This window comes from Saccopteryx bilineata, chromosome 1 (genome assembly GCF_036850765.1).
Source record: "Saccopteryx bilineata isolate mSacBil1 chromosome 1, mSacBil1_pri_phased_curated, whole genome shotgun sequence".
NCBI lineage: Eukaryota > Metazoa > Chordata > Mammalia > Chiroptera > Emballonuridae > Saccopteryx > Saccopteryx bilineata.
Window position 1 is genome coordinate 192432219 of NC_089490.1, and position 26728 is coordinate 192458946.

General features: G+C 39.9%; 1 protein-coding gene across 1 annotated transcript in view; it reads left to right on the plus strand.

The window, feature by feature from the left end:
* Positions 1-26728, plus strand: part of SLC7A11 (solute carrier family 7 member 11) — an 81794-nt gene that overhangs the window by 50243 nt on the left and 4823 nt on the right. The window contains exons 7-11 of the mRNA XM_066233149.1: positions 12966-13089; positions 14904-15007; positions 16186-16282; positions 18121-18270; positions 19470-19647. Coding sequence (XP_066089246.1) covers positions 12966-13089; positions 14904-15007; positions 16186-16282; positions 18121-18270; positions 19470-19647 — 653 coding nt within the window. The remainder of the gene's footprint in view (positions 1-12965; positions 13090-14903; positions 15008-16185; positions 16283-18120; positions 18271-19469; positions 19648-26728) is intronic.

The following is a 26728-nucleotide window of genomic DNA, read 5'->3' on the forward strand; positions in this document are numbered from 1 at the left end:
TTTCTTCTCTACTAATAGGTTTGTTTAGGCTTTCTGCTTCTTCTTGACTCAGTCTAGGAAGGTTGTATTGTTCTAGGAATTTATCCATTTCTTCTAGGTTGTTGAATTTAGTGGCATAAAGTTTTTCATAGTATTCTACAATAATTCTTTGTATATCTACGGTGTCCATGGTGATTTCTCCTCTTTCATTTTGGATTTTGTTTATATGAGATATTTCTCTTTTTTCCTTGGTAAGTCTTGCCAAGGGTTTGTCAATTTTGTTGATCTTTTCAAAGAACCAGCTCCTTGTTCTATTAATTTTTTCTATAGTTTTTCTGTTCTCTATTTCATTTATTTCTGCTCCGATTTTTATTATCTCCATTCTTCGGCTGGTTTTGGGTTGTCTTTGTTCTTCTTTTTCTAGTTCTTTAAGGTGTGAAGTTAAGTGGTTCACTTGGGCTCTCTCTTGTTTGTTGATATAGGCCTGAAGTGATATGAACTTCCCTGTTATCACTGCTTTTGCTGCATCTCATAGATTCTGATATGTCGTATTGTCATTTTCATTTGTCTGTATATATCTTTTGATCTCTGCACTTATTTCTTCCTTGACCCATTCATTTTTTAAAAGTGTGTTGTTTAGTTTCCACATTTTTGTGGGATTTTTTCCTCTTTCTTGCAGTTAAATTCTAGTTTCAAGGCTTTATGATCAGAAAATATGCTTGGTACAACTTCGATTTTTCTGAATTTGCTGATGTTGTTTTTGTGGCCCAACATGTGGTCAATTCTTGAGAAAAATCCATGTACACTGGAGAAAAATGTATACTCAGTCACTTTGGGATGAAATGTCCTGTAGATGTCTATCATATCCAGGTGCTCTAGTGTTTTGTTTAAGGCCAATATATCTTTGTTGATTCTCTGTTTGGATGACCAATCTAGAGCCGTTAGCAGTGTATTGAGGTCTCCAAGTATGATTGTATTTTTGTCAGTTTTTGTTTTAAGATCAATACGTAGCTGTCATATATTTTGGTGCTCCTTGGTTTGGTGCATATATATTGAGAATTGTTATATCTTCTTGATTCAGTGTCCCCTTAGCCATTATGAAATGGCCATATTTGTCTCTGAGTACTTTTGCTGTCTTGTATCAGCATTATCAGATATGAGTATTGCTACGCCTGCTTTTTTTTTTGGATGTTATTTTCTTGGAGTATTGTTTTCCAGCCTTTCACTTTGAATTTGTTTTTATCCTTGTTACTTAGATGAGTTTCCTGTAGGCAGCATACAGTTGGATTTTCTTTTTTAATCCATTCTGCTACTCTGTGCCTTTTTATTGGTGAGTTTAATTCATTTACATTTATTATAATTATTGACATTTGTGAGTTCCCTATTGCCATTTTATATATTGCTTTCTGTTAGTTTTGTGTCTTGTTTGATCCTTCTCTTTCGTTTTTCTATCTTTTGTTTTTATTTGGTTGTATTCCATACATCTTTCCTCTGTTGCTATCTTTTTTATCTCATGTGCTTCTGTGGTGGTTTTTTCAGTGGTGGTTACCTTTAAGTAATGAAAAGGGTTCCTACCCTGTTCATTATAGCTCACTCTTTTGTGAGTACTTTTGCACCCCATCGTCCTTTGCTACTGTTAATCTCCATCCTCTCTCCCCCTTTCCTTTTGTTGTTGTCACAGTTTAAATTTGGTTTTATTGTGTTCTTTTTGGAGCTTTTACTTGTGGCTTTGTTTTTTTTGTTCTTTGTATCTGATTGGAGGACCCCCTTTAGTAATTCCTGGAGTGGGGGGTTTTCTGATGATAAATTCCCTCATCTTTTCTGTATCTGTGAATGTTTTTATTTCTCCTTCATATTTGAAGGATAGCTTTGATGGGTATAGTATTCGTGGCTGAAAGTTCCTCTCTTTCAGGACTTTAAATATTGGGGTCCACTCTCTTCTAGTTTGTAGAGTTTCTGCTGAGAAATCTGATGATAATCTAATGGGCCTTCCTTTATATGTTGTATTCTTCTTTTTCCTGGCTGCCTTGAGAATTTTTTCTTTGCCGTTGGTTTGTGCCAATTTCATTATGATGTGCCTTCAAGTAGGTTTGTTGAGGTTAAGAAAACTTGGAGTTCTCTTTGCTTCTTGAATTTGAGGCTTTATTTCTTTCCACAGGCTTGGGAAGTTCTCATCTATTATTTGTTTGAGTATGTTCTCCATTCCATTTTCTCTCTCTTCTCCCTCTGATATACCTATTATTCTTATGTTATTCTTTTTGATGGAGTCAGATAATTCTTGTAGGGCTATCTCATTTTTTTTAATTTTTGAGTCTCTTTCTTCTTCTCTCTGTTGTGCCTCAAGTTGCTTGTCTTCTATTTCACTAATCCTCTCTTCTATCTGGCCTGTTCTATTAGCTAAGCTTGTTACCTCATTTTTCAGGTCATGAATTGAGTTTTTCATCTCTGTTTGATTTGCTTTTATAGTTTCAATTTCCTTGGATATATATTCTTTGTGTTCATTGAGTTGTTTTCTGAGCTCCCTAAATTGCCTTTCTGTGTTTTCTTGTATATCTCAGAGGATTTTTAGGATTTCTATCTTGAATTCTCTGTCATTTAGCCCCAAGGTTTCCAATATATTAAATTTTTTCTCCATAGATTTTTCCTCATCTATCTGTTACCTCTCTTTCTTTTGTATCCATGATATTCGATTTTCTCTTCCTTAATGGCATCTGAGGGTGGTTTTGTTGATAGTATTAATGAGATTTAATAAAGAATAAAAAGTTAAAAAAATAAAAAATCAAAAAAAGTTTTTTTTAAAAAAATTAAGAATGAAATAGAGAAAAATAACATAAAATAAAAATAAAAAAAGGAAATTATTTCCCCCCTCCTTTTTTCCTCTCCTCTCCTCTCCCCTCTTTCTTGAGAAAATCTTGTGGTGAACTGTGAATTATATTGTATTAAATAGAACAAACAATGCCTGTAATGGAGGGCCTGAATTGGGGAAAAGTAATAAAGGAGAAAAAAAAAAGAAAAAAAGAAAAAAAAGGGGGGCTATGGACTCACAAAAAGCAAATAAGGAAAAAATTTAGGTCAAGAATAAAATCATTTGCTGTTAGGTGTTGGTTGACTAAGAGTTATGATGAGAGGAATAAGAGGGAAACAGGAAAATGGAGGGACAAATTAAAAAATTACTATTGTATTTAGTGGAACAAGAACTAGATAAAATGGGGAGCCAGGAATGGGAGCACTGCTAGTGAGTTAAAAAGGTGGTGTAAAAAAACCCCAAAATGCCACAAACATAAGTTTGAGTCCCAGATAAGATAATTTGTTCGTTATTGAGGTTTGAATGAGAGGAGACGTAAAGGAGAAAGGAAGAAACTAATATAGAAGGAGAACAGAAAGAGAGAGAGAGAGAGAGAGGGAGAGAAAAGAGGGAACCACTAAAAGAAGAAAAAAGAGAAAGGAGGAGAGAGAGAGAGAGAGAGAGAGAGAGAGAGAGAGTTAAGGGTTTTGGAGTGCAACCCTCATAGAGAGAAAGGAAGAGGAAAGAAAAGATAATGGGAGATGTAACACTTATGGGTAGTGTAGTTCAAAGAGAGGAGAGAGTAAGACTGGTAGAGAGTTAAATGACCAAATTGGAGGAGGAAAAAAAAATATCAAGAATGAAGATAAGAGAAACAAACGAACAAATATAACAAAATGGGATAGGTTATAAAGTCTGCGGATTATTCTTGATTTTGAGAGGTTATCTTCTTGCTTTTTCTTTTCTCTCCCTCTTCCTGGTCAGTGACTCTGTACCCCAGGTTCTGCCCCTTTGGCATGCTCAGGTAGAGGTTTGCAGTTGATAAGTCTCTATGGCAATGTCATGTATTGTGCTTTAGTCTCGTTGGCAGTCGAGGCTCATTAGCATTTATAGGCTCCGACAGTGAGAGAGTCCGTGTTCCTGGAGCCTTTCTCCTAGTCTTTCCTTCCTCAATTAGTAGCCTGATAATCCAGCTATGGGGTTGCTACTGCCTCTGCCTGGATAGTGAGAGGCTCAAAGAGCTGGCAACTCCCCACTCTATTCCCACTCAGCACAGGGCTCTGGGTAAGGCTCAGTCAGTCAGAGCTGCTAGCATAATCAGGCAGGGCTTCCACCCACTCAAAGACCTCTGGCTCTGCCACTCTGTCCAGTAACATGGGTGGATGCCCACTCCTGGGGCGCTTGGAGGAAACTCTCGCTCACTATCTGCACACAGACCAGGATATCAGGCTGGCCGCCTCACCTTCTGAGTGAAACCCCCACCCGCACGAAGAAGTTCCAGCGTTGGAATTGGCTCTTGCTCTGTCCCCGTGCGCGGCTTTTTCAGGGCGCTGGGGTGGTCTGAAGATTCCGCTTTTGGCCCACATAGAGGCCCCTGACTCTGCCTCTCTGTGGGATAACATGGGCGCCCACTCCCGGGGCTTTGGAAGGAATCTCTTGCCCACTATTTGCGCGTGCCGACCCGGAGATTGGGGAAAATGGCTGCCCCGCTTGTCTTTCTTTGCCTGGGTTTGGTGCAAGTGTTAGCTTGTATTGCCCGGGTTGCCATAGGAACAGTTTTTCCTCGGCTTGGATCTCCATGCCACAGCCTGGTTCGGCCGTTTGTGCCATGGCCTGGATCTATTCACCCCCTTTGCCCACCTTATTTTCTATATTCTCAGTTCCCAGTGAAAGCCGCCCTGTTTAGGTTAGTGAGGAAGGCGGAGCATTTCTTACTCCCTATTTCCTTCGGGGTTTGGTTATATATTTAGCTAATTTTTTGCTTGACCATACCTTCGGGTGTATTGTGAAACATCTAGAGGCTCCAAGGATAGGTGTTTCTGTTTCTGGTTGAAGATCTTGTTGAGTGTTGGGGGAGATTTATCGGTATTGCTTCTTACCCCGCCATTATTTTGACATCATCCCTAATAAATTTTTCACTACCCTCGCTTTTTCAGATGTAAATGTATTTATTTGTTTTTGTCATTTGGAAAGTTATTTTAAGAATTTTATATATTACATCCTGGTAATTTGTAAGACAAATAACATAATGTAGGATCCATGTTAAGTCTTATATATATATAAATCAATTAATTGAGATTCACAAAAAGTCTTGATATAATGAAGCCCTTCATTCTTTTATTAGGATAATACCAGCTCTATAAACAAAGCACAGATTTTTAATGGTTTTAAACAACAGAAAGTTTAATTAAATTTTTTTTCATTGATTTGAGAGAGAGAAAGAGAGAGAGAGGAAGGGGGGAGTAAGGGATTTTCCATTGATTTGAGAAAGAGAAAGAACATCAACTCGTTCCACTTAGTTGTGTACTTACTGGTTATATGCCCTGACTGGGGATTGAACCTGCAACCTCAGCATACTGGAACAACATTTTATCCACAGAGCCACCTGGCCAGGACCAAAGGTTTAATTATTAAATTAAGCAACAATTGTCCACTGTTAGTGTCCCTGGCTGACTGGTAGGCTTTCTTCCACAGGTTGATTCTGTCACACAGACTTTCCCCAGAATATGGCTTTACCATTCCTTGGCTCACAGTTAACAGAATGGCATAATAAGAACCCACTTCTAACCATCTTGGCCTTCAATTGCCACATTAATTAACACATAAGAATGAGTGACATTCCCACCTAGAGATAAGAGAATCTGGGAAATGAGGCCTATCTGTTACTTCTTAGGAATGGCTTCTAGTTTGGAAAGAGGAACACAAAACTGTGGTGGTCAGTTAAGGGTCTCAACCATGCATGCAATGGTAGTTAACCTGGTCCCTACCACCCACTAGTGGACATTCCAGCTTTCATGGTGGGTGGTAGCAGAGCAACCACAGTATAAATAAAAAGATAGATTTAACTATAGTAAGTTGTTTTATAAATATTTATTCTGCCAAATTTAGTGAAAATCTGACATAAAGTACTTGGTAAGTAATTATTATTATATGTTTTAACTTGCTATAACTCTGCTTTATAAATTTTATAAAGTAAAGTTACTTCCCTACTTTATAAATCACATTTACTGTGGAACCGGTGGGTGGTTAGAAAATTTTACTACTAACAGAGATACAAAAGTGGGTAGTAGGTATAAAAAGGTTGACTACCCCTGCATGCATGTATCTGTATCTCAGGAACTATGTTATAAAAAATGGTTCACTGACATGTTGCATTACCTTTGTTACCTTTAGACTGAATCCCGAGGAAAAGAATGAAAATTTAAAAGACGTATTGATGGGAATGCAGCATAATCAAATGTCAAAATAACCTAGAGATGTTTTCTCTGAACATATGTACCCTGATTTATCAATGTCACACCATTAAAATTAATAAGAAATAAATAAATAAATAAATAAAAACAGTCACAGAAATGTAAAGTACAGCATAGGGAGTCTAGTCAATAATATTGTAATAACTATGTATGGTGTTAGGTGGGTACTAGACTTATCAGGGTGAACACATTGTAAGTTATAGAAGTGTCTAATCACTATGTTATACACCTGAAACTATATAATACTGTGTGTCAACTGTAATTGAAAATTTTTTAATTAAAAAAGTATTTTACTAGCTTTGTAACAAAAAAAGATGTATTTTAAAGACAACATAACAAAAATAGACATCAAACGTTAGTGTGAAACTTACTGTTATTAAAATATTTTATCTCAGTCATTTAATAGCTAACATTTTATTGGAAACCAGTTTTGTTTTTGTACAATCAGACTTGCCTACTAATATCTTTATGTTTATCTGTGATAAATATAGACAACTGTAATATACCTGGAAGACATACTCTAAATCTTTATACTATGAGAAAAAATGAGATACAGACAATGTAAATTTTTTACGTGTATGAAATGTAAGCAAATGAAAATTTGCTCTCGAGCTACATTTTGCTGAATAATTTTATGTAGGTGTGAATTAATTCTATTAGTAGGATTAGAAAATAAAGTATTTCAAGGAATACAAATGTTCATACTAACGCTTCTGATGGCTTATTGCCCTGCTTCTGAATTGGAGTTTTAGTTCATTTTTCCATGTGGTTTTGCTGGACCTTTCTCCCTCTTGTGTGTGTCCATGTGCACATTTCCAGGGGCCTCTCAGCCCTACACTCTTTTCATCTGTGTCTGCTCATTTCATACATCTCCCTACAGGTCTTTCTGTCTTCTCCTTCTGTTTGTGGAGTTCTTCATCTATGGACAATGGAGAATGGTGAGATTTAGATTAGACATCAGTGGTATTGAAATGTAAAATGTCTCAGTGAAAACAACCATAGCCTTGACAATGATACTGTCAGAGGCAGAGGGCAGGTGTATAATGCTTGAAATCTGTGGGATCACCATGTACCTTTATGTGACAATCAGCTTCTCACTTCACTATGGTCAGCCTTGGCCCAGGAATAGTCATTAAGTTGGAACAATGAACCATGAACCTTTAAGGATGTTCATAAGTAGGTTTATTGAATGCATTCTTCTTCTCTTGCTACCTTTTTTTTTCCTTCTGGTACAACCCACGCCATCTCCCCAATGACTTGCTATGTCTCCTCAAGTGTGTTTCTTTTAAAATGTTATTAACAGCCCAATTCCCACGCATGGTGGGTAACCACAGATGTAGAGATAGCCCTAAATGACAATGAGGCAAAATCACTGAAAACACCTGAAGGGACTTGTATAATCCCAGTCTGTAGTCTAATTGTTTCAAGCCTGCAAAGCTATCAAGAACACTTATTTGTAATTCAGTCCCTGCTAAAAATATCAAAATTACATAGTCAAGTAGAACAGTTCCACGTCTAGGGATCCCTGGAGAGTTTGGAATGAGGAATAGTCAGGGAGCATATGTAAAAATGTATGGAAGAAAAATCATGTGAATGAAAAATATAAATTCTCTTTGAGATATACTCTTTATGAGCAACACATGACTGAAGTTTGAGGCGTGATATAAAATTAACCACAGGGGTAATAAAATAAACAGTAATTCTGCAAAAATAAATATTGTAAATCCAAAAAAGAGATGCTTGAGTAATTTTGGGGCCAGATCTAAAGAAAAACTTTCAAGGTCTCTTTTGGGACATTATAAAGAAAGTATGAAACAAATATGATTCTAAAATGAATGCTTGGAATCAAAATATACTTAATAGAACTTGAAATACTTTATGTTGAAATGAACCTCACTTATATTTCAATCATATAAACAAGTAGTCCCAAGTTTACTAACAGAATTAAAAAATACTTTGAAAAACCCTGTTTTCTCACATATTACAAATTTTGCCATTTTCTTGCCCTTTTGAATTCTACCTTTTATTCTTCCCTCTATTTTCCTGAATGACAAATACATGTGTTAAAATATTAATGATTTTTAAATAGAAAATATGAAACATCAACTACTTGTCTTAAAAGGTTCCAGAATGCCTGAGTACCCAAGAGTAGGTTTGACCAGAGCTGTCATTATGCCCGGCCCCATGGCTCAGAGACAATTTTAGATGTCCCAGGATCATTGAGTTCTGTGTTCCCCATTGTGTGTACCTAACACCAGGGATCGCATGGAACTTATTTTGGTTCCCACAAATCTCAGAAGGTTTTATTCAAGTTATAAAGCAATTTTAGTATTACCCTAAACACAAGTGATTATGGAATTACTCATGTGGGCTGCATATCAGAAATTCCTGTAACCTTCAGATGTGCTCAACTCTGTGGAGAATCAAGCTAGGTTTATTCATTCTCTTTTCATAGTAAGATTCTTTTTTTTTGCCAATATGAAGCCCTGGAAACAGTGGTTATTTCTGATGCATAGCATGTTTTAAAATGTAGCCCATGCTGCATGTGTATTTTGTGATGACTGTTAGCTACTATACATAGAAATTTATACTTGGCTTAAATGTGTCCTCTTATAACAATATGATACTTGTGTTACTTATATAAAATATAATACATGTTTATCCCTATGTAAGAGTCCTAAGGACCTTGTACATAGAGTTAAAGTAGGAACAACTTTACAAGATATCTTATGGATGTAGAACCTAAGGTTGGAAGAGCTAGTTCAAGTCCTGGTCCTCCCACTGACTGCTTTTGTGACTTTGACTATGTCACTGAACCCCTCTGAGCCTTGATTTTCTTGTTTGAAAATGAGGGTATTACCTCCCATTTCAATGTGTTGTTGTGAATTTTGCTTAATAATTGTTAATATTCTAGCTCATTCCACAAAGGATTTGAAATGACAAAATGTATATTAAAGATAAAATATATAGTGCTTCAAATGTAAACTGTGAGTCTTTACTGTTGGTGCCATTTGGATTCCTGGGGAGGTCTAGCCCTTAGTATGAAAGTGCTTCTAGGCAGATGTTTCAAACTTCCATGTAATAATTTCAAATGAAACAAATATTAATTCATAAATATTTGTTGACATAGACTGGTTATAGGTGCCAATTTCAGGTAAACTTTTAAGAAAAGAAGACTAAGACCTTTTGATTGAAGACTATTGGCAAGTAATGACAATATCCTTTAATTGAAGACTATTGACAAGTAATGACAATATCAGATTTTCATATACTTAATGCCTATTATTTGGAATATATGTGTATGTGTATAATATACATACACACATATATTTATTTGATGACAAAAAGCTCTTAGGGCTTAGGTAACTCTTTTTCAATACATTCATATTTTGTTAATCAGAACAACCATTCACAAATACTTGAGAAAGAGTAGACTGCCTAGGTGTGTGTTATTTTTATCCAGCTTAAAGACAGTGGTTTTGTTGCACTTAGAATTAGTGGCTGCCTCACAGTCACACAGAGGCTGGGAAATGCCAGTGGCCTCGCAGTTGCTTTAATTCTTTTTATTATCATGTGCCATTCACTTTCATCTTGGGTTACTAACCATGCTTATCTGCCCTCTGCATCTAAAGCCTTCGGAAAGATGGCTGTGGCATAACCTAGTAGCTTTTATCAGCTCACCCAGTGGCTCGTAAGCTTTGACGCTAGAAACCTAGGACTTGACCACTGGTGCCAAGCCCTTCTGGACAAGTCAGATGCTTTCCTCAGTCACTGACTGCTGTGTATTTCAAGGTAGCCAAGAAGCTCTTTCCTCCTTCTCTGTGTCCGAGTGAGACAGAACCTCAGCACAGAAAAGAGTGGCTGTTTTTACCACAACCTCTCCAATTCCCAAGGGCTTAAATTTACCTAGAGAGGAATTGCTGGGCGTTTAGGAACTGCAGCAAGGTTAGATTCTCTCTTGTCCTACAGTTTAAGCTCCCCTCTAATATATTTAGCTGATTGTAAAACTGTTAATCTAGTTCAGTTTATCTGACAAGTATGCCATCTTTTCTTTTTTTATACAAAAGTTGCCTAGGGAAATTAATTAAGTTAGCCTCTGTTGTCTTTCAAATTTAAAAAAAAAAAAAGGAGAAGAAAAGAAAGTCTACTTCCTAAACAGGGAAACTATACATTACAGCTCCCAATACACAGACAAACTATAAAAATCATGGAATAAGGCTTTGTCCTTCCTCTGTAGTAAATGAAGCCGCATTTCCCATGACTCCATGAGAAACACGGTCTTGATACGAGCTCTCCAGTACACATTCCATTCAGCAGTTATGATCTCTCTGAAAATGAACGGGTCATGTTTGCGGACCCGTGTGCAGCAGAGAATGTACCTGTTCGTGGTGAAGGTGGTTTGACTTCCAGGTGGGCTAGATCTGCCGCTGAATTCTGTGTTTCCACTCACTAGCTGTGCATCCTTGAACAGCTATTTAAATTCCCTAAGACTTCATTTCCTCATATAAAAATGGTAATGATGTTTCCAACCTACAGGGTTCTCCAAGGATAAACTGAGGCAAACATGTAAAGTGCCTGATAACATTTTAGGTGCGTAACAGACACCACATAAATGACAGCAGCTGCCAGTGGTGTTTTTGTTATCGACAAGCTGATTAAAAAAAAACCCAAAAAACAGAGGAAAACTAACCTGGAAGGTTACATTTTTTTCTTTCTTTTTTCTTTTCTTTTCTTTTCTTTTTTTTTATTTTATTTTTTTAGGATTCCTGAGATGGACTATCATCTCCAGGCAGGAAACAGAGAGAGGGGGCGGTGGGTTTGGAAGAGTCAGGCTGGTATTCTAGATTCCGTGCTGGGAACCCACAGCCCAAATTGGAGACTTACTTCTTGTTACCATTTTACAGCATCATGTGATGACACAGGCCTGCCCATTCTGGGCGGGGTAGGTTACTTCACTGCACTGAACCATGTCACCTCACTTTTTATTACCAGGACCGTGTCATTGCTTAATCATGTCTTAATTTTATTTCTTAATACAGTTCTTAAAAGGGATAGAGAGTCTCTTTCTCTCCTACTCTCTGTTTCTCTCCTCCATGGAAAGAAGTTTGGGAAGATTATCAAGCTGGAAGGATTCTAGCTTAAAGTAACACAGCGAGCGATTAAAAAGCTGCCTATAGAACCTTCATGTTCATATTCATCCACTTGTTCATTTGCATATACCCTTTCTCTCAAAGAGACAGAATTCATCTTTAATTTGCCTTGTGCCGTGCACTCTGACGTATTTAATTGGCCCAGTGGTTTCCTTTGCTTCAACTGAACATTTATCAATCACAACGAGCAATGCACGTGATGGTGCTAAGAGAAAATTCTACAAGACCCTCTTCACACTAGGGAGGGAACACATCTGCTCCTTTCATGTCAGGATGCCAGGATTTATAGGTCAATGTGTTTCTCCATCAAGGCTTAAGGCTTTGGGGATCAGGGAAGTGTCAGGCTCCAAGCCGTGTAATGAATAGCAGTTGCTGACTGGCTAGGTTTGCCTGTTCTCCGCAGGGGACAGTGCTGTTCAGCATAATGAGAGGGGACTTAGTGCTGCAACACGCCCAGCTTGAGGAATGAGCCAGGCTGTGCCTCCCCTGCACACACCCCCCCCCCTTTTTTCCTGGTTCTGAACTGTATGTTTGTCTTGGAAGAAATTATATTGAGGTTTTCATTAGAGGCACCCAGCAGGGTTAAGGGAATAGCTGCATGGCTGAAAAACCCAGCAGCCCTTTCTTCAGAGAGCTCAAGGTTTAAGTTGCTTGAACTGGAAAGAGTCTGAAGAGGTGATTATGTTAAACAAGTAATGTGTATTGGTAACATGGAATCAAATTATTAGGGTCAGTAACTGCCTGGCTTTCCCAGTGCATGAAATGAAGACATCACATTGCATTCGCACTGGGTGTTTCTTGGTGCTGCATAGTGTCAGCACTGTCCGGTCATGGGTACTTCACAGCACGTCACCTCTAATTTTATGAGATTATCTGCGCTGTTGCTTTAATAGATATTCATGACCTTAAGCCTCCTTTGCACTCACAGCAGGGCTGTACAAGGTCATTACCGTGAGCACGTCTGTGCTTTCTGTGTTCTAAACAAAATTATTATTCTCATCATTTAGAAAGGTAGCTCCATCCTGCTCTCACACTTCCAAAAGTATTTTGGAAGTAGTATGTGATGGTAAGGGAAGCTATTGAAGGGAAAAATCCCCTGAATGTGACTGACCTTCAGGGGGACTCGTATTAGAAAGGTGTCAGGGCAGTGAATTAGTATTAGAAAGGTAGAGAGGATACTGATTCTGAAAGTGTGGTTCCCTGGTCAACAGCATCAGAATCATCCAGGAAGGAATTTGTTAGAAATGTAAAGCCTACTGACTCACAACTCTGCTGTGAGCTCAGCAGTCTGCGTTTTTCAGAGGATGCATGCTCAAGTTTGAGAAACATTGCTCTAGCATTTATGGAGTGCAAGTACAGGGTAGACTGATCTGTTCTGTGGGTAGAGCTGGAGACAGAACAGCTGGACTGTCTGCCCCCACGGACCTTATTACATTTCAAAGGAACGTGTAGTAGTACTTCACGGTATACTGGACAGCCTATATTTATCATGCATGCCATTGAAGTTTCTGTTATCTTCTTTGGTTTCCGAAAATGACTAACAAAAGATGACTATGAGCAATTCCTTGTGCATTCCAGAACTATCCCCCTTGCCATATGTATATCCATGGTCATCGTCACCATTGGCTACGTGCTGACAAACGTGGCCTACTTTACGACCATTAGCGCGGAGGAGCTCCTGCTGTCGAATGCGGTAGCGGTGGTAAGTCCAAGTTGGGGAAATGCCAAAAGCCAACTCATTAGGTTAATGAGTTGATGTAATTTTATAGTAGTTCCTTCCAGCAAAATGGGTTTTGAAATTCAGTAATCTTTTCTTGACCTGAATGATAATGGGTATTTAAAATTTTAGAGCACACGTTAGCATATCCCATTTAACTGATGCAACTAAAATCCTATATCTCAATAGTGTTAATTTCATGTAAAACTTTTCCTCACGTACATGCTTGAAAATCCATTTCCACATACACACGTTGGATAGAAGGTGTTATTCTTCCAACATGTCTTAAAGGACAGGAACACAGTTACTGGATTTAAAAGAATGCATTTTTTGGTATGCAAATTGCAATTTAATCTATACTCTTTCCTGCTTGTATTTTTCCCAAAGTACCCACTTAAGAATTTTCAAGTTATTTCTTCTAGTATATCCTTTTGAATACTAGTCATGGGATATTATTAATTTGGGGGAATACTGAGTTATTTAAGGTTAAACAGCTATCATAGCTATAGCACTTCTCAGAATATTAAAGACACTAATATGCATTTTAATTCCCAAAGAAGTGGATACTCATAATTTTACACTTTCCAAAATTTATTAGACTTCCGGACCTTCTTTGCTCCCAAAGGTCATGTTATCGGACTGTTATACTGTGACAAATACTTCTATTTTGTATAAAAACTGAGGTGGTCAGAGAGCCTTCATTCATGACCTTGTAACAATGTGTTCTACTTTGAAGGGGGAAAGAATAGCTTCTCCTCATGAGAGGTCAGTTCCTTTGCAATCACCACTATTCCCTCCTATCAGCAGCATCCATGTGAACCTATGTATGAGAGACTGTGTTTACAAAGACTTCAGCCACTCCTGTAGGTCCTGGCAGGACCTATTTGCACAGAGCTTCCTGACATTGGGTCAGTCATCTCATCTTCCCAAAGGGCAGCACTTTTTACTTGAGCCTAATGTGGTCCATGAATTACACGGCACCAGCTGCAGCAAGGACAAGAGTCACACACACACACACACACACAAACACACACACACACACACTGTTTTTTTTTTTTTGAAAATACATCCTTTATGCCATGATATAAAAGGAAATGTCAGAAGTTTTGTTTATCTGTTATATTTTCTTTGGCTTGATTTCCTTGGACTTGGATTTGTATTCTAGCCTTTTTATAGGAAACCACAGAAGACATCACCAAGTAATGGAGATGGAGGAACTGATTCGATAAACAGATTCAGCTGATGTGGTTATTCTGGGAGAAAGATTTTCAGACCTCACGTAGATAAGATATAAATGACTAAGTCATCAAAAAAATTTTTTTTGTCACACTTTTATGTTGTTAATGGTGGGATTGGTATATAAAACAAGTACCTGTCATACTTCTCAGGGTACATTTGTGCTTCACTTTCAAGATGTGGCTTTCTAGGCTGAGGAGAGGCTATTCTGCAAAAGGATTTCTGTCTCCAGAAGCAGAACTTCTGCAGGAGCTCTTTCCAGAATCATAGAAGATTTTGGCCATAGTTGATAGATTTCGTAAATGGATCATGGCTTTTTGAAAATAGAGTAATGATGCCTCTTTAGATCTTTGCCTACATTTTTACAATGGGTAGTGAATGCTGTGGTACTTAATTTGGATTATTGTTTACAGAGTTAGTCTGACCCTAACCACTGAGAAGGATTGAAAACATACATGTATCTCTAGGCTAATAAAATGTCATAGAGGGAGTCTGGCATAAATTGTTTCATTGTATCCCACTTCCTGGCAGAGCATTAATTTGTATGTTCTGTCTTTCACTAGACCTTTTCCGAGCGGCTATTGGGAAAGTTCTCCCTAGCAGTTCCGATATTTGTCGCCCTCTCCTGCTTTGGCTCCATGAATGGTGGTGTATTTGCTGTCTCCAGGTGAGTGAGTTCAAGTATTTCCAGAAATGCATTTCTGTTTTTGAGACTGGATGTGATAAGGATAACTTTAAAAAGAAATAGTGCCTCTACGTCTGTTGTTTTTTTAAAGGGACATGCAAGATTGAAGTCTTCTGGCAACTATCAACAGCATGTTTTATTCTGCCCATTAGAGGGCACTGCTCCCCTACCGATAGCCTAGTCTGAAGCTGGGCATGTGGGCATTTTTTTAATAGTATGTCTACAGAGTCTAACAACAGCGTTTTACTTCTGGTGATAAAATCTGTTGTTTCTCTAAAGGTGACAAGAAGAAAAGTAAAGTAAAAAACACCAGAAATCACCACCCCACTCCATCTGTATTCCTGTTGCTTTCTTTGATGCAAAAGCCCCTGTTTGTTTTCATATGAGATTAAAACCCAATCAGATAAATGTGAATGTTAGATGTGTTCTCATCCTTAAAAATGAAAGAGCCAGTTATTGATGAGAAACATGAGTTTATTTGGGAGTAGCAGAGGAATTGCAATTTGGAATGTGCAAACAATGGCAAAATCATAGGCGAGTCCGGAGAACAAAGGAGAGAGATGTGCTTTTATAGAGGAAGGGAGAAAGCTGGGAGGGTCAATTTTGATGGAAAAGCCATCGGAAGACAGTGAGATTCAGGGTTGTGGCTTCTCGCCAGCTGGTTATTGCTGGGCAAGGAGAAAATGTGTAGTGAATAAATTCTTCCTGTTAAGCTTCCACTTCAGGCATTCCCAACTCTATTTTTAGTGAGGTTTCCTTTATTTATGTTCTGTGTGTGTGTGTGTGTGTGTGTGTGTGTGTGTGTGTGTGTGTGTGTGTGTTGGGTAGGATTGGATAGACAGCACCCATACTATACTGGGAACCTAGAAGGAAATTCATCATCAGCTATTTATACATAGAGAGAGCCATGCTGAGTCAAATGTTGCTATTGTTTCTCCTCAGAAGAACATAATACGATGGCAGATTTTTATAAAATTCGAAGTCAGATTTCTCATGATGTTCTCTACCTTACCTGAAAAGTAAAATCTAAGTGATTTCCTAAGAAATGTCAAATCATCTGGTATGAAAATGGATGCAATTTTTTTCTCTGAGGTTTTCTGTGGTTTTCCTCCTGCAATGATCAGTTATATAGTCAACTCCACCCATTTTTCTCTCATCAGGTTGTTCTATGTTGCATCTCGAGAGGGTCACCTTCCGGAAATCCTCTCCATGATTCATGTCCGCAAGCACACTCCTCTGCCAGCTGTTATTGTTTTGGTAATACATATTAACAAGTATCTCTAGCTGCAACCTCGAGTAACAGGCTAGCAAGGATGTCACACCAGACTTCAGAGAGTGCTTACTTTCTCATTCATTGCAAAACCGGCTCTCCATGTATCTTGGTGGAGTTTGGGAGGCAGGATGCTTTTCACTGTTTCCCTCGATCCAGTATTTCTGATGAATAGTTGATGCTTTGGTGCAATAACTGCATCACCTTTGTAGGAGTCTGTGAGGGCTCAGGGAAAGGCTTAGCTTGGCTCCTGTCATCGGCATAGGACCTCGAAGGAAAGGATGCAGAGTATTAAGTCCCAATTCCAGAATGACCCAGATGTTTCATCCGAGGGCCCCTTATATTGAAATGCACACAAAATTATAGAAAAAAAAACAACAACCCTGTTGCAATCCTGGACAGTGCAGTGATTCTGTGATAAAACGAGAGACATTCGAGAGCGGCCCTAGAGGAAAGGAATGAAAGCCCCAAAACTTAAAATTGAGTTGTAGAATTTTTGATGCAAAGAAGAATGTCTGTGAAAGGTGGGGTAAGGAGTATAAGTCCCCAAACACCCACTGGCAATGGTGTCGTCCCTTTGACCTACCATTTTGTAACAATTTCCTCCAATGGACTCTGCTGACTGGAGCACCGTAGAATTCATCGAACATTTTTTTCCCCGTGCATTTCATTTGTTTCCTAACGTTTCCTTGACATTTCTTTGTACACAGACCTGTCTGTGAGGAACCTGGGAGGTAGTGGTCACTTGCAGGGACAGAACGTATTAGTCCGTGAAGAGGGCTTTGGTGTTAAGCCCCTGCCGTCAGTCATGCTGTCCTTGTCACGTGCCACTGCGGGGACTTGCTGTGCTGATCGCCGCGCCACCTTCTTTCCTGCGGGCCCAAGGGTCACCCGTGGCAGGCACGTGGAGTGAGGGGAGTGGGGGCAGGAAAGGTCAGCGCCTGGCAGCGGGGCATGACAGAGGCACTGCAAGTGTCTGTGTTTCATGTGTGCAGAGCCATGAGCTCATCACACCCCCTCAGCAGAGCTTTCCACACACTTCCCAATAGGGTGCACTTTTTATTTTTTCTTATTAGTTATTTATTAATTCTCTCAGTTTCTGGGTCTTTCCATTTTGAGTCATTGGTTATGACTTTTAAAACACAGGTTCTTCTGTTAAACCTATAAGCAACTAAAAAGCAAACATCCCGATAACATTTTTTTTCTGAACACCTGGTAAGGACGATGGCCCTCTCGTTCTGCTACTGTGTGTGAAGGGGTTTTAAGAACAGAATAGCCCTGGCCAATTGGCTCAGTGGTAGAGCGTCGGCCTGGCATGCAGGAGTCCCAGGTTTGATTCCCGGCCAGGGCACACAGGAGAAGCGCCCATCTGCTTCTCCACCCCTCCCCCTCTCCTTCCTCTCTATCTCTCTCTTCCCCTCCTGCAGCCAAGGCTCCATTGGAGCAAAATTGGCCCGGGTGCTGAGGATGGCTCCATGGCCTCTGTCTCAGGTGCTAGAATGGCTCAGGTTGCAACAGAGCAATGGCCCAGATGGACATAGCATAGCCCCCTGGTGGGCATGCCGGGTGGATCCTGGTCGAGTGCATGCAGGAGTCTGTCTTTCTGCCTCCCTGCTTCTCACTTCAGAAAAATATAGAAACAACAACAACAACAAAAACCCCCAGAATATAGAAAGGGGTTAGATTTTAATCATAGTGGCAAAGATGATTTATCAGTATTAATTGGCAAAGATGATAATAATGTCTAGGAATGTTATTGTTGGTTATCACCTGTGTTCTCTCTGGCTCACCAAGCATGATTTCTGTCGCCCCCCCCCCCCCACAGTATCCACTGACGGTGGTGATGCTCTTCTCTGGAGACCTCTACAGTCTTTTGAATTTCCTGAGTTTTGCCAGGTGGCTTTTTATTGGACTAGCGGTTGCTGGGCTGATTTATCTCCGGTACAAATGCCCTGATATGCATCGTCCTTTCAAGGTAACCTCAGCAGTCTTGATGGGTTTACATAAATCTTCCTCCTGCTACCTGGTCCTTCCTATGTCATAGCTGGATGATTGGGAGCCTGGGCGGGGGGCACCATCCTCTGTCATAAAGCGTTTAACTCTTGCAGGCAGTGCTTTCATATTGCATTGCCTTTAGCTTGCAAAAATAGTCCTTCACATTTTTGTTATGTGAGGTACTGAACTTCGTAGATCATAGTTTTGAAAGAGCTGGTGTTAACAGAGGATGTTTGTTAAGCTGGTTTTTCCATGATGTGTCCAGTGACCCAATCAATTCAAATTATGGGATACTTTGATTTGTCTTTATGCTGAATATTTGTGGACAGCCAGACTGGGAAGAAGTGAAGCAGGTGCCTATAGAATTGTGTCACTCATTAAAACTAAAAAAGATGCCCCTCTACAAAATAGGTATTTTGAATATTTTAAAAAGTTGTGACTTATTACATTGCTCTTTGTCTATATTCTCCACCCCAGAGGGAATAAAAATCTAAAATAGAAAAGGAAGTAAAGCTATACAAACTTAGCACTTAATGGGAAGCACATTGACCCTAAGTGAGCATTTCCTTCTGAGGGAGCTGAAGAATGTGCTTCTCCTCCCCTTCAGCCTTGAACGTTCATAGATTGATTTGACCTGACTACTTATTTGCTTTTAAGAAATAATAGGTAAGCTTGTCAGTTACGTTGTAAGAATTTGTATGTAATTATATCCATTGCCTCATCCTGGCGACATCTTCATTAGCGGTTGAATAGGAGTTGGCCTGTTTTGTTCCTGTCGTTTCTTATTGTGACTCTCCAACAGAAAATCAATACGCCCTGAGAGGATTTAACATGTAACTAGCAGCCTATGGTCTTCACTCCACATTAAATTGAATTCTAATCATAATTATCAAAGAGTCCATCTTTTAATATCAAAACCAGAAATTATGGTGGTTCTTAACGAGTAAAGTAATGCAAACAGAACTTCTCTAAGGAAACACACTTATCCTTAGATTTTATTCTATACAAAGATTATTTTATTTTAAAAAAATGAAGGGAGTGCCCCTTTAAAGAGATTTTGCCACTAAGGTAAGGTAGGATGGTACTAGTCACCTGATCATGTGACCGACATCCTCATCTGGAGCCACCGTTTGTCCCTTGCACTGTGCGGAAGTGACTTTTTCTCCCATTGTGTTCCAGGTGCCACTGTTTATCCCAGCTTTGTTTTCCTTCACGTGTTTCTTCATGGTTGCCCTGTCCCTTTATTCGGACCCATTCAGTACGGGCATTGGCTTTGTCATCACGCTGACTGGGGTCCCTGCATATTATCTCTTTATCATATGGGACAAGAAACCCAAATGGTTTAGAAGAATGTCAGGTAAGTCTTTTAAGCAGTTTTAGCACCTTTTCAGAGGTCGTGTTGTAGAAACTCATCTATGTGTACATGCCTCACATGCACATCTTAGCATTCAAAACTCTACGTGAGACCACTGTTAGTTTAGATATGGGATTGCATTTTAATTAAAAGTGGAAGAAGGAAAAGGTAGGGGGCATGTCTAGGGCGCAGCCACTGAATCCTTGAGGGCAGCGTTTAGCGGGGTTGCTTGGTCACTTCTTAGGAGACCAGCCATCTTAGGTAGGATTTTATCAGCAGTTCTGAAAATGGCCTCATTGTCCTTCTGAATCCTTTATTGACCTAATTATTCTTATTCTGGGTTGAATGCAGTTTAGTGATTCTGTATCATAACAGACTTTGATGAGTGATAGGAGATTTGGTGGGGAGTTAGGCAGAGGCCTGTAGAGGTCTTCCACATCATGATTATATCCCCACTCTATACAATAGGCCTGGTAAGTCCCATGGGGGTCATCAGACCAGTCAGAACAAGGAAGAGAAGATGAACAGCTCTCGTTCATTAGGTGATTCTGTGTATGAGCATATATGTGCCCTTACTTAGTCTTAAAAACCCTTCTGAGCTAGGAAAATTATTATTCCTGTTTTAAAGACTTTGAGTTATAGCATGGGAGAATTTCTGTAGCTTGCTCCAATTCATAGAGATAGTAGGTAGAAGAGCTAGAATTCAAACTCAGGCAGCTTTGTATTTTAGAAAAATCATCCTGGAGACAGGGAGGATGGATTAGAGGGAGTCGAGGCTGAAGACAGAGAATAGAGTTTGTCGGTAATCCTGATGAGAACAAGGAGGGTCTGAACACAGGCCGGGCCAGCAGGGCCCCCAAGAAAGGGGAAGATATTAAAGAGGACACACGCACAGAGCTTGGTGACCAGGTGAGTGGAGGAGGGTGAAAGTAAGAAGTAGTAAGAAGGGTGAAAGCCATCTGGTGAGAGCCGGCCCTCTGTCGGGGACCCTGCTGGGTGAGCCCATTTTCTTCTGTTGTCATCTTCCAGTCCTCCGCAAGAGCCGTGTGTGACACGGTGTCAGTCCTATGCCCACGGGGGGGGGGGGGACTGGGATGCGGGAAGGGAGATTTAATTTTCAAGAATTTAAACCATTGAGCTTGGATTTGAAGTCACAGCTGCTGGACTGCAAAACCCGTGCCTTTTCCCGATTGGGGGCAGAGAGAGAGAGGCGTAAAAATCACACAGCCAGAGAAGCAGATAAGTTCCTGCTGGCGAGCGTGAAAAACAACTTTTGTTCTCATTCATTTTGATTGACTTACTTTACCATAATTAATTTTTAAAAGTGTAGCAAAATGTTCAGAGAGCTTTCTGGTAAAATTGCTAATAAATAATGTCAGTGCTACTAACAACAAAATAAAAGAAAACAGCGACTTGGTGCACATATTGAGTATTCACTCTCGCATGTACCACACGAACTCATTTAGAAGCCAGTCATTTAAAATTGAGTTTCGCTATGATTCTTCTTTATTACCTTTTAATTGTTATTTGATGTCTTCGGACCTTCTTTTTGCCGTTTATTTATATATACTGTCTATACTGAAGTCTGTTTCCTAACTGGCAACACTGACAGTGCTCGCCAAAGAAGTGTTACTATAAAAGTTAGGTTCTTCAAGTCTAAACCTTAAACACAGGCATCTTGATGCCTCGTGGGGTATCCAATCTCTATTTCCTGTTCGATCCCATTGGTTTTCTGTAGAACATTTTCAATTACGTTTTTGCAGTTGTAGGCAAGATGATTCTGAAAAAAATTTAAATAAAAAGTCTTGTTAAATAGTATTTACCATTAGGATGGCTTTCCCCATTACCAATGTTCAGGATGGGTTAATACACATCACTGTGAGATCTGAGTCTATCTCAAATCCTGGCCAGAGACGGTGAAAAGCCTTGAGCGCCACGGAAAACCAGGGGAGTTTAGGACAAAAGAGTTGGACCACATTGAGAAGGGAGCACAGGGGAGGAACCGATTCCTTGTTTGCTCCCTATTCGTAGGTGGTTTGTTCCTCCTGTTTGTACTGAGCTGTGAAACCCTTTGCTGTTGCTAAATGTATGTATTTTGTACCTTTTTATTGTCAGTGCACACCTCCCACTATTATTTCCCATGCTTGATCTTTATTTCTTTGTTCCCCTGCTTATGTAATTTTAAAGGTTTGGGGCTTTTTTTTTGTCCATCTCTAATGATGTTTTGAACATCTCCAAGGACTCCAAATTGAGTGTCAGCCATTTGTGAAAGTCGCAGGAGTGTAGTAGTTCCATAATGGTTATCTGGTTCTCAAAAATGCCATTTAGTCTTATCAAGGAACGTGGCAGTTCCACCTCTAAACTGCGGTCATTGCCATCCTTTATCTTTATAGCTGCCTTGAAAGTCCTTTCTCCATTTTGTTTGATTTTCCTCTTAGGCAGCATTCTTGTAATAAAATAAAATAAAAATCATAGTATTTATGGCTGTAATAGCAAGTAGTTTCCTAGCCTTTGGCCAAAACAAAACACTCACAAAACAGCAGAATCCTGAACTAGAATGTTACCTCTTCCTCCAACTGCCTTCTTGTTATTAGAGACAAACTCTATGTGGACTTGGAGGCCAGAGAGCCTCTGCTACAAATAGGTTGTTCAGGGATTTAATAGCAAATGGTCTTGTTGGGTAGCATTCGTGAGCCTCCATATTGTCATTTATTTCTGCCATCATGCCCACAAATCCATTAGCCCTGTGAAACAATGATTTATCAGAGCACATCTTACTTAGGGAATTTCCATAAAAAAAATAAATAAATGTGAGGCAACCCAACAGCTCCCAGAAAATGATGAAAGGCTGTTTGGTCCGGACAGACAAGACATGTTCTGATCCTGAGGGTGGGAGGTTCTGGGAAATTTGATGAATTTTTTCTGGCCACAGGATGCCAGTATTGAACCGCATTTTGTTTGATAGCATTCCTAGGGTGAAAAGAAAATGGGCCCCTGCGGGAATAGTCGGAGACACAGAAAGCTCTTTCCTACCTTCTGTGACAGAGTGTTTCATTCTTCTGGCTGTTTATTTACTTATTTACTCATAGACACGCAAGCTTCATGCTCAAGGAAAATGGGGCCGGTACCCCAGGTGCCCGGTGAGCCTGAGACCGGCCAGGCCCCTGCAGCACTCCACGTGACTGTCGGATCTATGAGCCATGGTCCTCCAGCCCGAGCCTGCCTGGGGTGACTGCGAGCTGGTCACTCCTGCTCAGGGCACTCTATGCAGGGGACAGCTGTATTTAAACAAAATCTTTGATTACAAAGACTCCTACTGGGTGGCACCAGCAGAATGACTATATCCATCTCTGAGGACAGTGGCGAGGCAACTCCAGAGTCCTAAAAGCATCAGTGAAGGCAGTTGCCTGACGTATGGGACAGAGGCTTCACAGAGCCTGCCGTGCTCCATGCGACATTAGTGAAGCTTGCCTCCATTTCTCAGGGGCCCAAACCATCTCCATTGTTAGGATAAAATGAGACCATTCACATGAAAATGTTCTGAGGTCTTTTTATTTTTTTTAAGGACATACTATTATTCTTATCCTGACCTCTGGGGAAGATTGCTTTTGTGCTAGTATTTCACAACCTGTGTCTGTGGAATCGGGGATGGGACCAGGCATGGTTGGTAAATCACAGTCTGCAAAGTCTGTTGTTTCAACTGCTTTCAGGAACCCCTGCTGAATGTGAGAGGTAGAACTGAAAAATACGACAGTTTGGTCTTGTAGCTTGTAGTTACTGGAAGCATCAAATGCACACTCACTTTACTTATGTAAAGAAATAGTATCATGGGCTTGATTATCCACAGAGCCAAAGGCCTCATATGAGCACGGGTGTAGTTGAATGCCACGTGCCTGGGCTTTCCTGGGCAAGCAGGAGGCTTCCACAGGGGCTCCCTGGGCTCTGCTGAGCATCCATGGCTGAAGATAACCCAGAAGAAAAAGTGGGTGTGGCTCCAGCAGCTACTCAGAGCCCAAATCAGTCACTCCACCCAAACCTCCTTACTGAGGGCGATCATCCAAATCTTGAGATTCCGAGAGAGCATAAGACAGCCCCAGGAGACACAGCACTAATTGGGCATGGAGGAGGGGAGAGGTCTGCATGTGCAGAACCGGAAGAGAAACTCTTTGGCCCCAGATGTGCTATTGACTAGATTCAAGATCTAAGCTGAACATTCAGGAAGGAGGTGCAACACTAGAAAGCAGTAGGGTCTCTAAGTTGCTCTTCCTTTGGACCAATGAGGTGTTGTGATCTGGGCAGGGCTGGTGCACCTAGAATACAGAAACGTGCTTTGGAAGAGGCTTTGGCTCTGGACATGGAGGACACACGCACTCACACACAGGGAAGTTGTGGAGATGGGGATAGTTCAGGTACCTGCAGCAGACTTCTCTAGGGAGGACGGAAAGACTGGTGAGGATGTCAGGTTAACCCCATTGCTTTGTATTTGGCCACTGCAGATGCCTAAGACCTCTTGTTTCTCCCTGTCCGATGGCTCTAGCTCCTTCTCTGCCCTCATAGTAACTCTTCCTACTATTGATTGACACTTACTCTGCTACGGTTTGCTTTTCTGGGGATAATTTTACCATTTCCCTGTCCTGAAAACATGGGCTTTTACTGCTCTTCATGTTCCCTTGTGCTTCGTGTGCATCTCAATGTAGAATGGGCTTTGACAAAGTGTAATTTATTGAAGAAACATTGACATAGAGTGGACCATTTGCTAGAGCTGTGCTGGGGCCTGTATAATTGATGGATGGTGTAAAAATTACTCTGCTGAGGAAAACAACTGTCATAAAGCAAAGGATGAAAAAAATATACCTTTTTAAAGTGGTACTAAATATTGCTTGGAAGGGATTATTACCAGTGACAAATCATAAGAGAGGAGAAAGACTGTGTGGATAAGAGGTGAAGTAGGTCAGAAACCATTAGGAGGGAGGCTCTCGAGGCTTCAGGGCCAGAAGCAGTTGGGAGAGGTTCCACAGGGAATGATTACAAAGAAGAGAGGTGAATGAGAACTGACGTCTTGGGGAACGAGAGTCACCGAGTTCTAGGACTGCTGAGATGAGGTGACCTTAGACATCACCTAGCCCAGTGCTTCCTACAGTTCAGTCTCTATCAGAATCACAGGATTCTGGGCCCCTCCTTCAGTTTCCGAGTCAGTAGGTCTAGGAGGGAGCTTGTAAAGATGCCTTTCTGATAACTCAGCTGGTCTGCCGAATATGCTCTGAAAGCCACTGACCTAGTCCAAGTCCCTCCTCATTCTTCTGTTTTTAATTCATTTAATTTTACGGAGATGTAATTGACATGTAACACAGTATAAGTTTAAAGTGTCCAGTATATTCGTTTGCTACATTTATAGATTGCAATATATACTATAGTAGCATTACCTAACTCCTTTGTCATGTCATGTATTTATAATTTTTTTTTGGTGTCTGTTGAGAACAGTCAAGATTTAGTCTCTGAGCAACTTTTATAATACAGTATGTGGACTATAATCACTATGTTGTGCATTAGAGATCCAAAACTTATTTATTTACAAGTTGTAAGTTTGCACCCTTAAACAAGATCTCCCCAATTCCCCCACTGCCCACTCCTGGCCATCACCGTTCTATTCTACTCTTATAAGTTTAGTTTTTTGTTTTAGATTCCACATAGTATTAGTTGTTTCATATGGTTTTTGTCTTTCTCTGCCTGGCTTATCTCAGCATGTCTTCAAGGTCCATGCATGTGGTTGAAAATGTCAAGGATATTTTTTTCCTTCTCTCTGATGGTTAAATAACACTGGTGAACAAAATTTTTGTTGCATCCACAAAACACTTGTTCTTACCTAATTCAAGTGTGTTGATCTTAAATCTGTCATTAGTTTTTCTCTGTAAGCTACAGTTTTTTTGCAATTCAAGATTTTAGGTTTTCATCTTATTGTAAAATTTTCATTTAGTTTAACATAATGATTAGAATGTCTTCTTGGGCATCATCTTTATGAAAACATAATTATATAATGCAGTAAATACACTAATACATTAAAAGATTGCATCAGAATTTGTCTACAATTTCAAAATGGAACATATTAAAACACTTATTTTAATCATAAAATTTGTGCAAAAATTATTTAAATTCTATTCAGGCAAAAATTTGCGTTTGTAGCTCTTGCATTTGTGTACTTGTTGAGAAAAATCTTGTTTGATGCTCCAGCAGTAGTCTGCTCATCACTAAAACAGCTCCAAGATTTTTGGGAAACTTATCAAGGTGACTGTTCAGGAAGTGAATCTTAACTTTCGTGTTACATCTAATGCTGCCAAAAGCCAACAGCATCCTTTGAACCAGAAGTTCATAGTTTTCTGCTTTTTTGTTGCCAAGGAAGTTCTCTGTAACTGCCACCAAAGACTGCCATGCTGCTTTCTCCTTCTTATTCATCTTCCTGGCAAATTCTTCGTCACATATGAGGATTCAAATTTGAGGTTCATCAAATACACCTGCTCTTATCTTCTTGAAAGACAAGGCAGGAAAAGCAGAAATAATATGTTGAAAGCATTCACTTTCTATATTCAAAGCCTGAACAAACTGCTTTATTAAGCCAAGTTTGATGTGAAGTGGGGGAAAAATAATCCTGTCTCAATTAACTACAGGTTCATCCACAATATTTTGCATCCCTACTTCCAGAGAGCTTCACGTTTCGGCCACTCCTTCTGTGTCCAGTGTTTCTCCCAAGCTCGGCTGTCCCACAAACACAGAAAGCAAGGATACTTCGTGAAACCTCTCTGTTGTCCTAGCAGGAAATTTACCATTTTAAGATCCACACAAATGATCCAGTTATGCTCCTTATACTTCAGAAAGTCGAGGACAATTTTTATGTCATTCTTACTAAGTCATTCAATTCAGGTTGGCTAAACTGCTGAGGGGTTAACGACTGCTTGGCATCAGAAGAAGACCCTTCAGATTCTACAACCATTTGCTCATGTATCTTATCAAAATACACTTGATCACCATGTTAACTTTCTTAGTCCTTAGAAGAAATAAAACCATTGAAAACTGGAACCGGGAGTGTCTC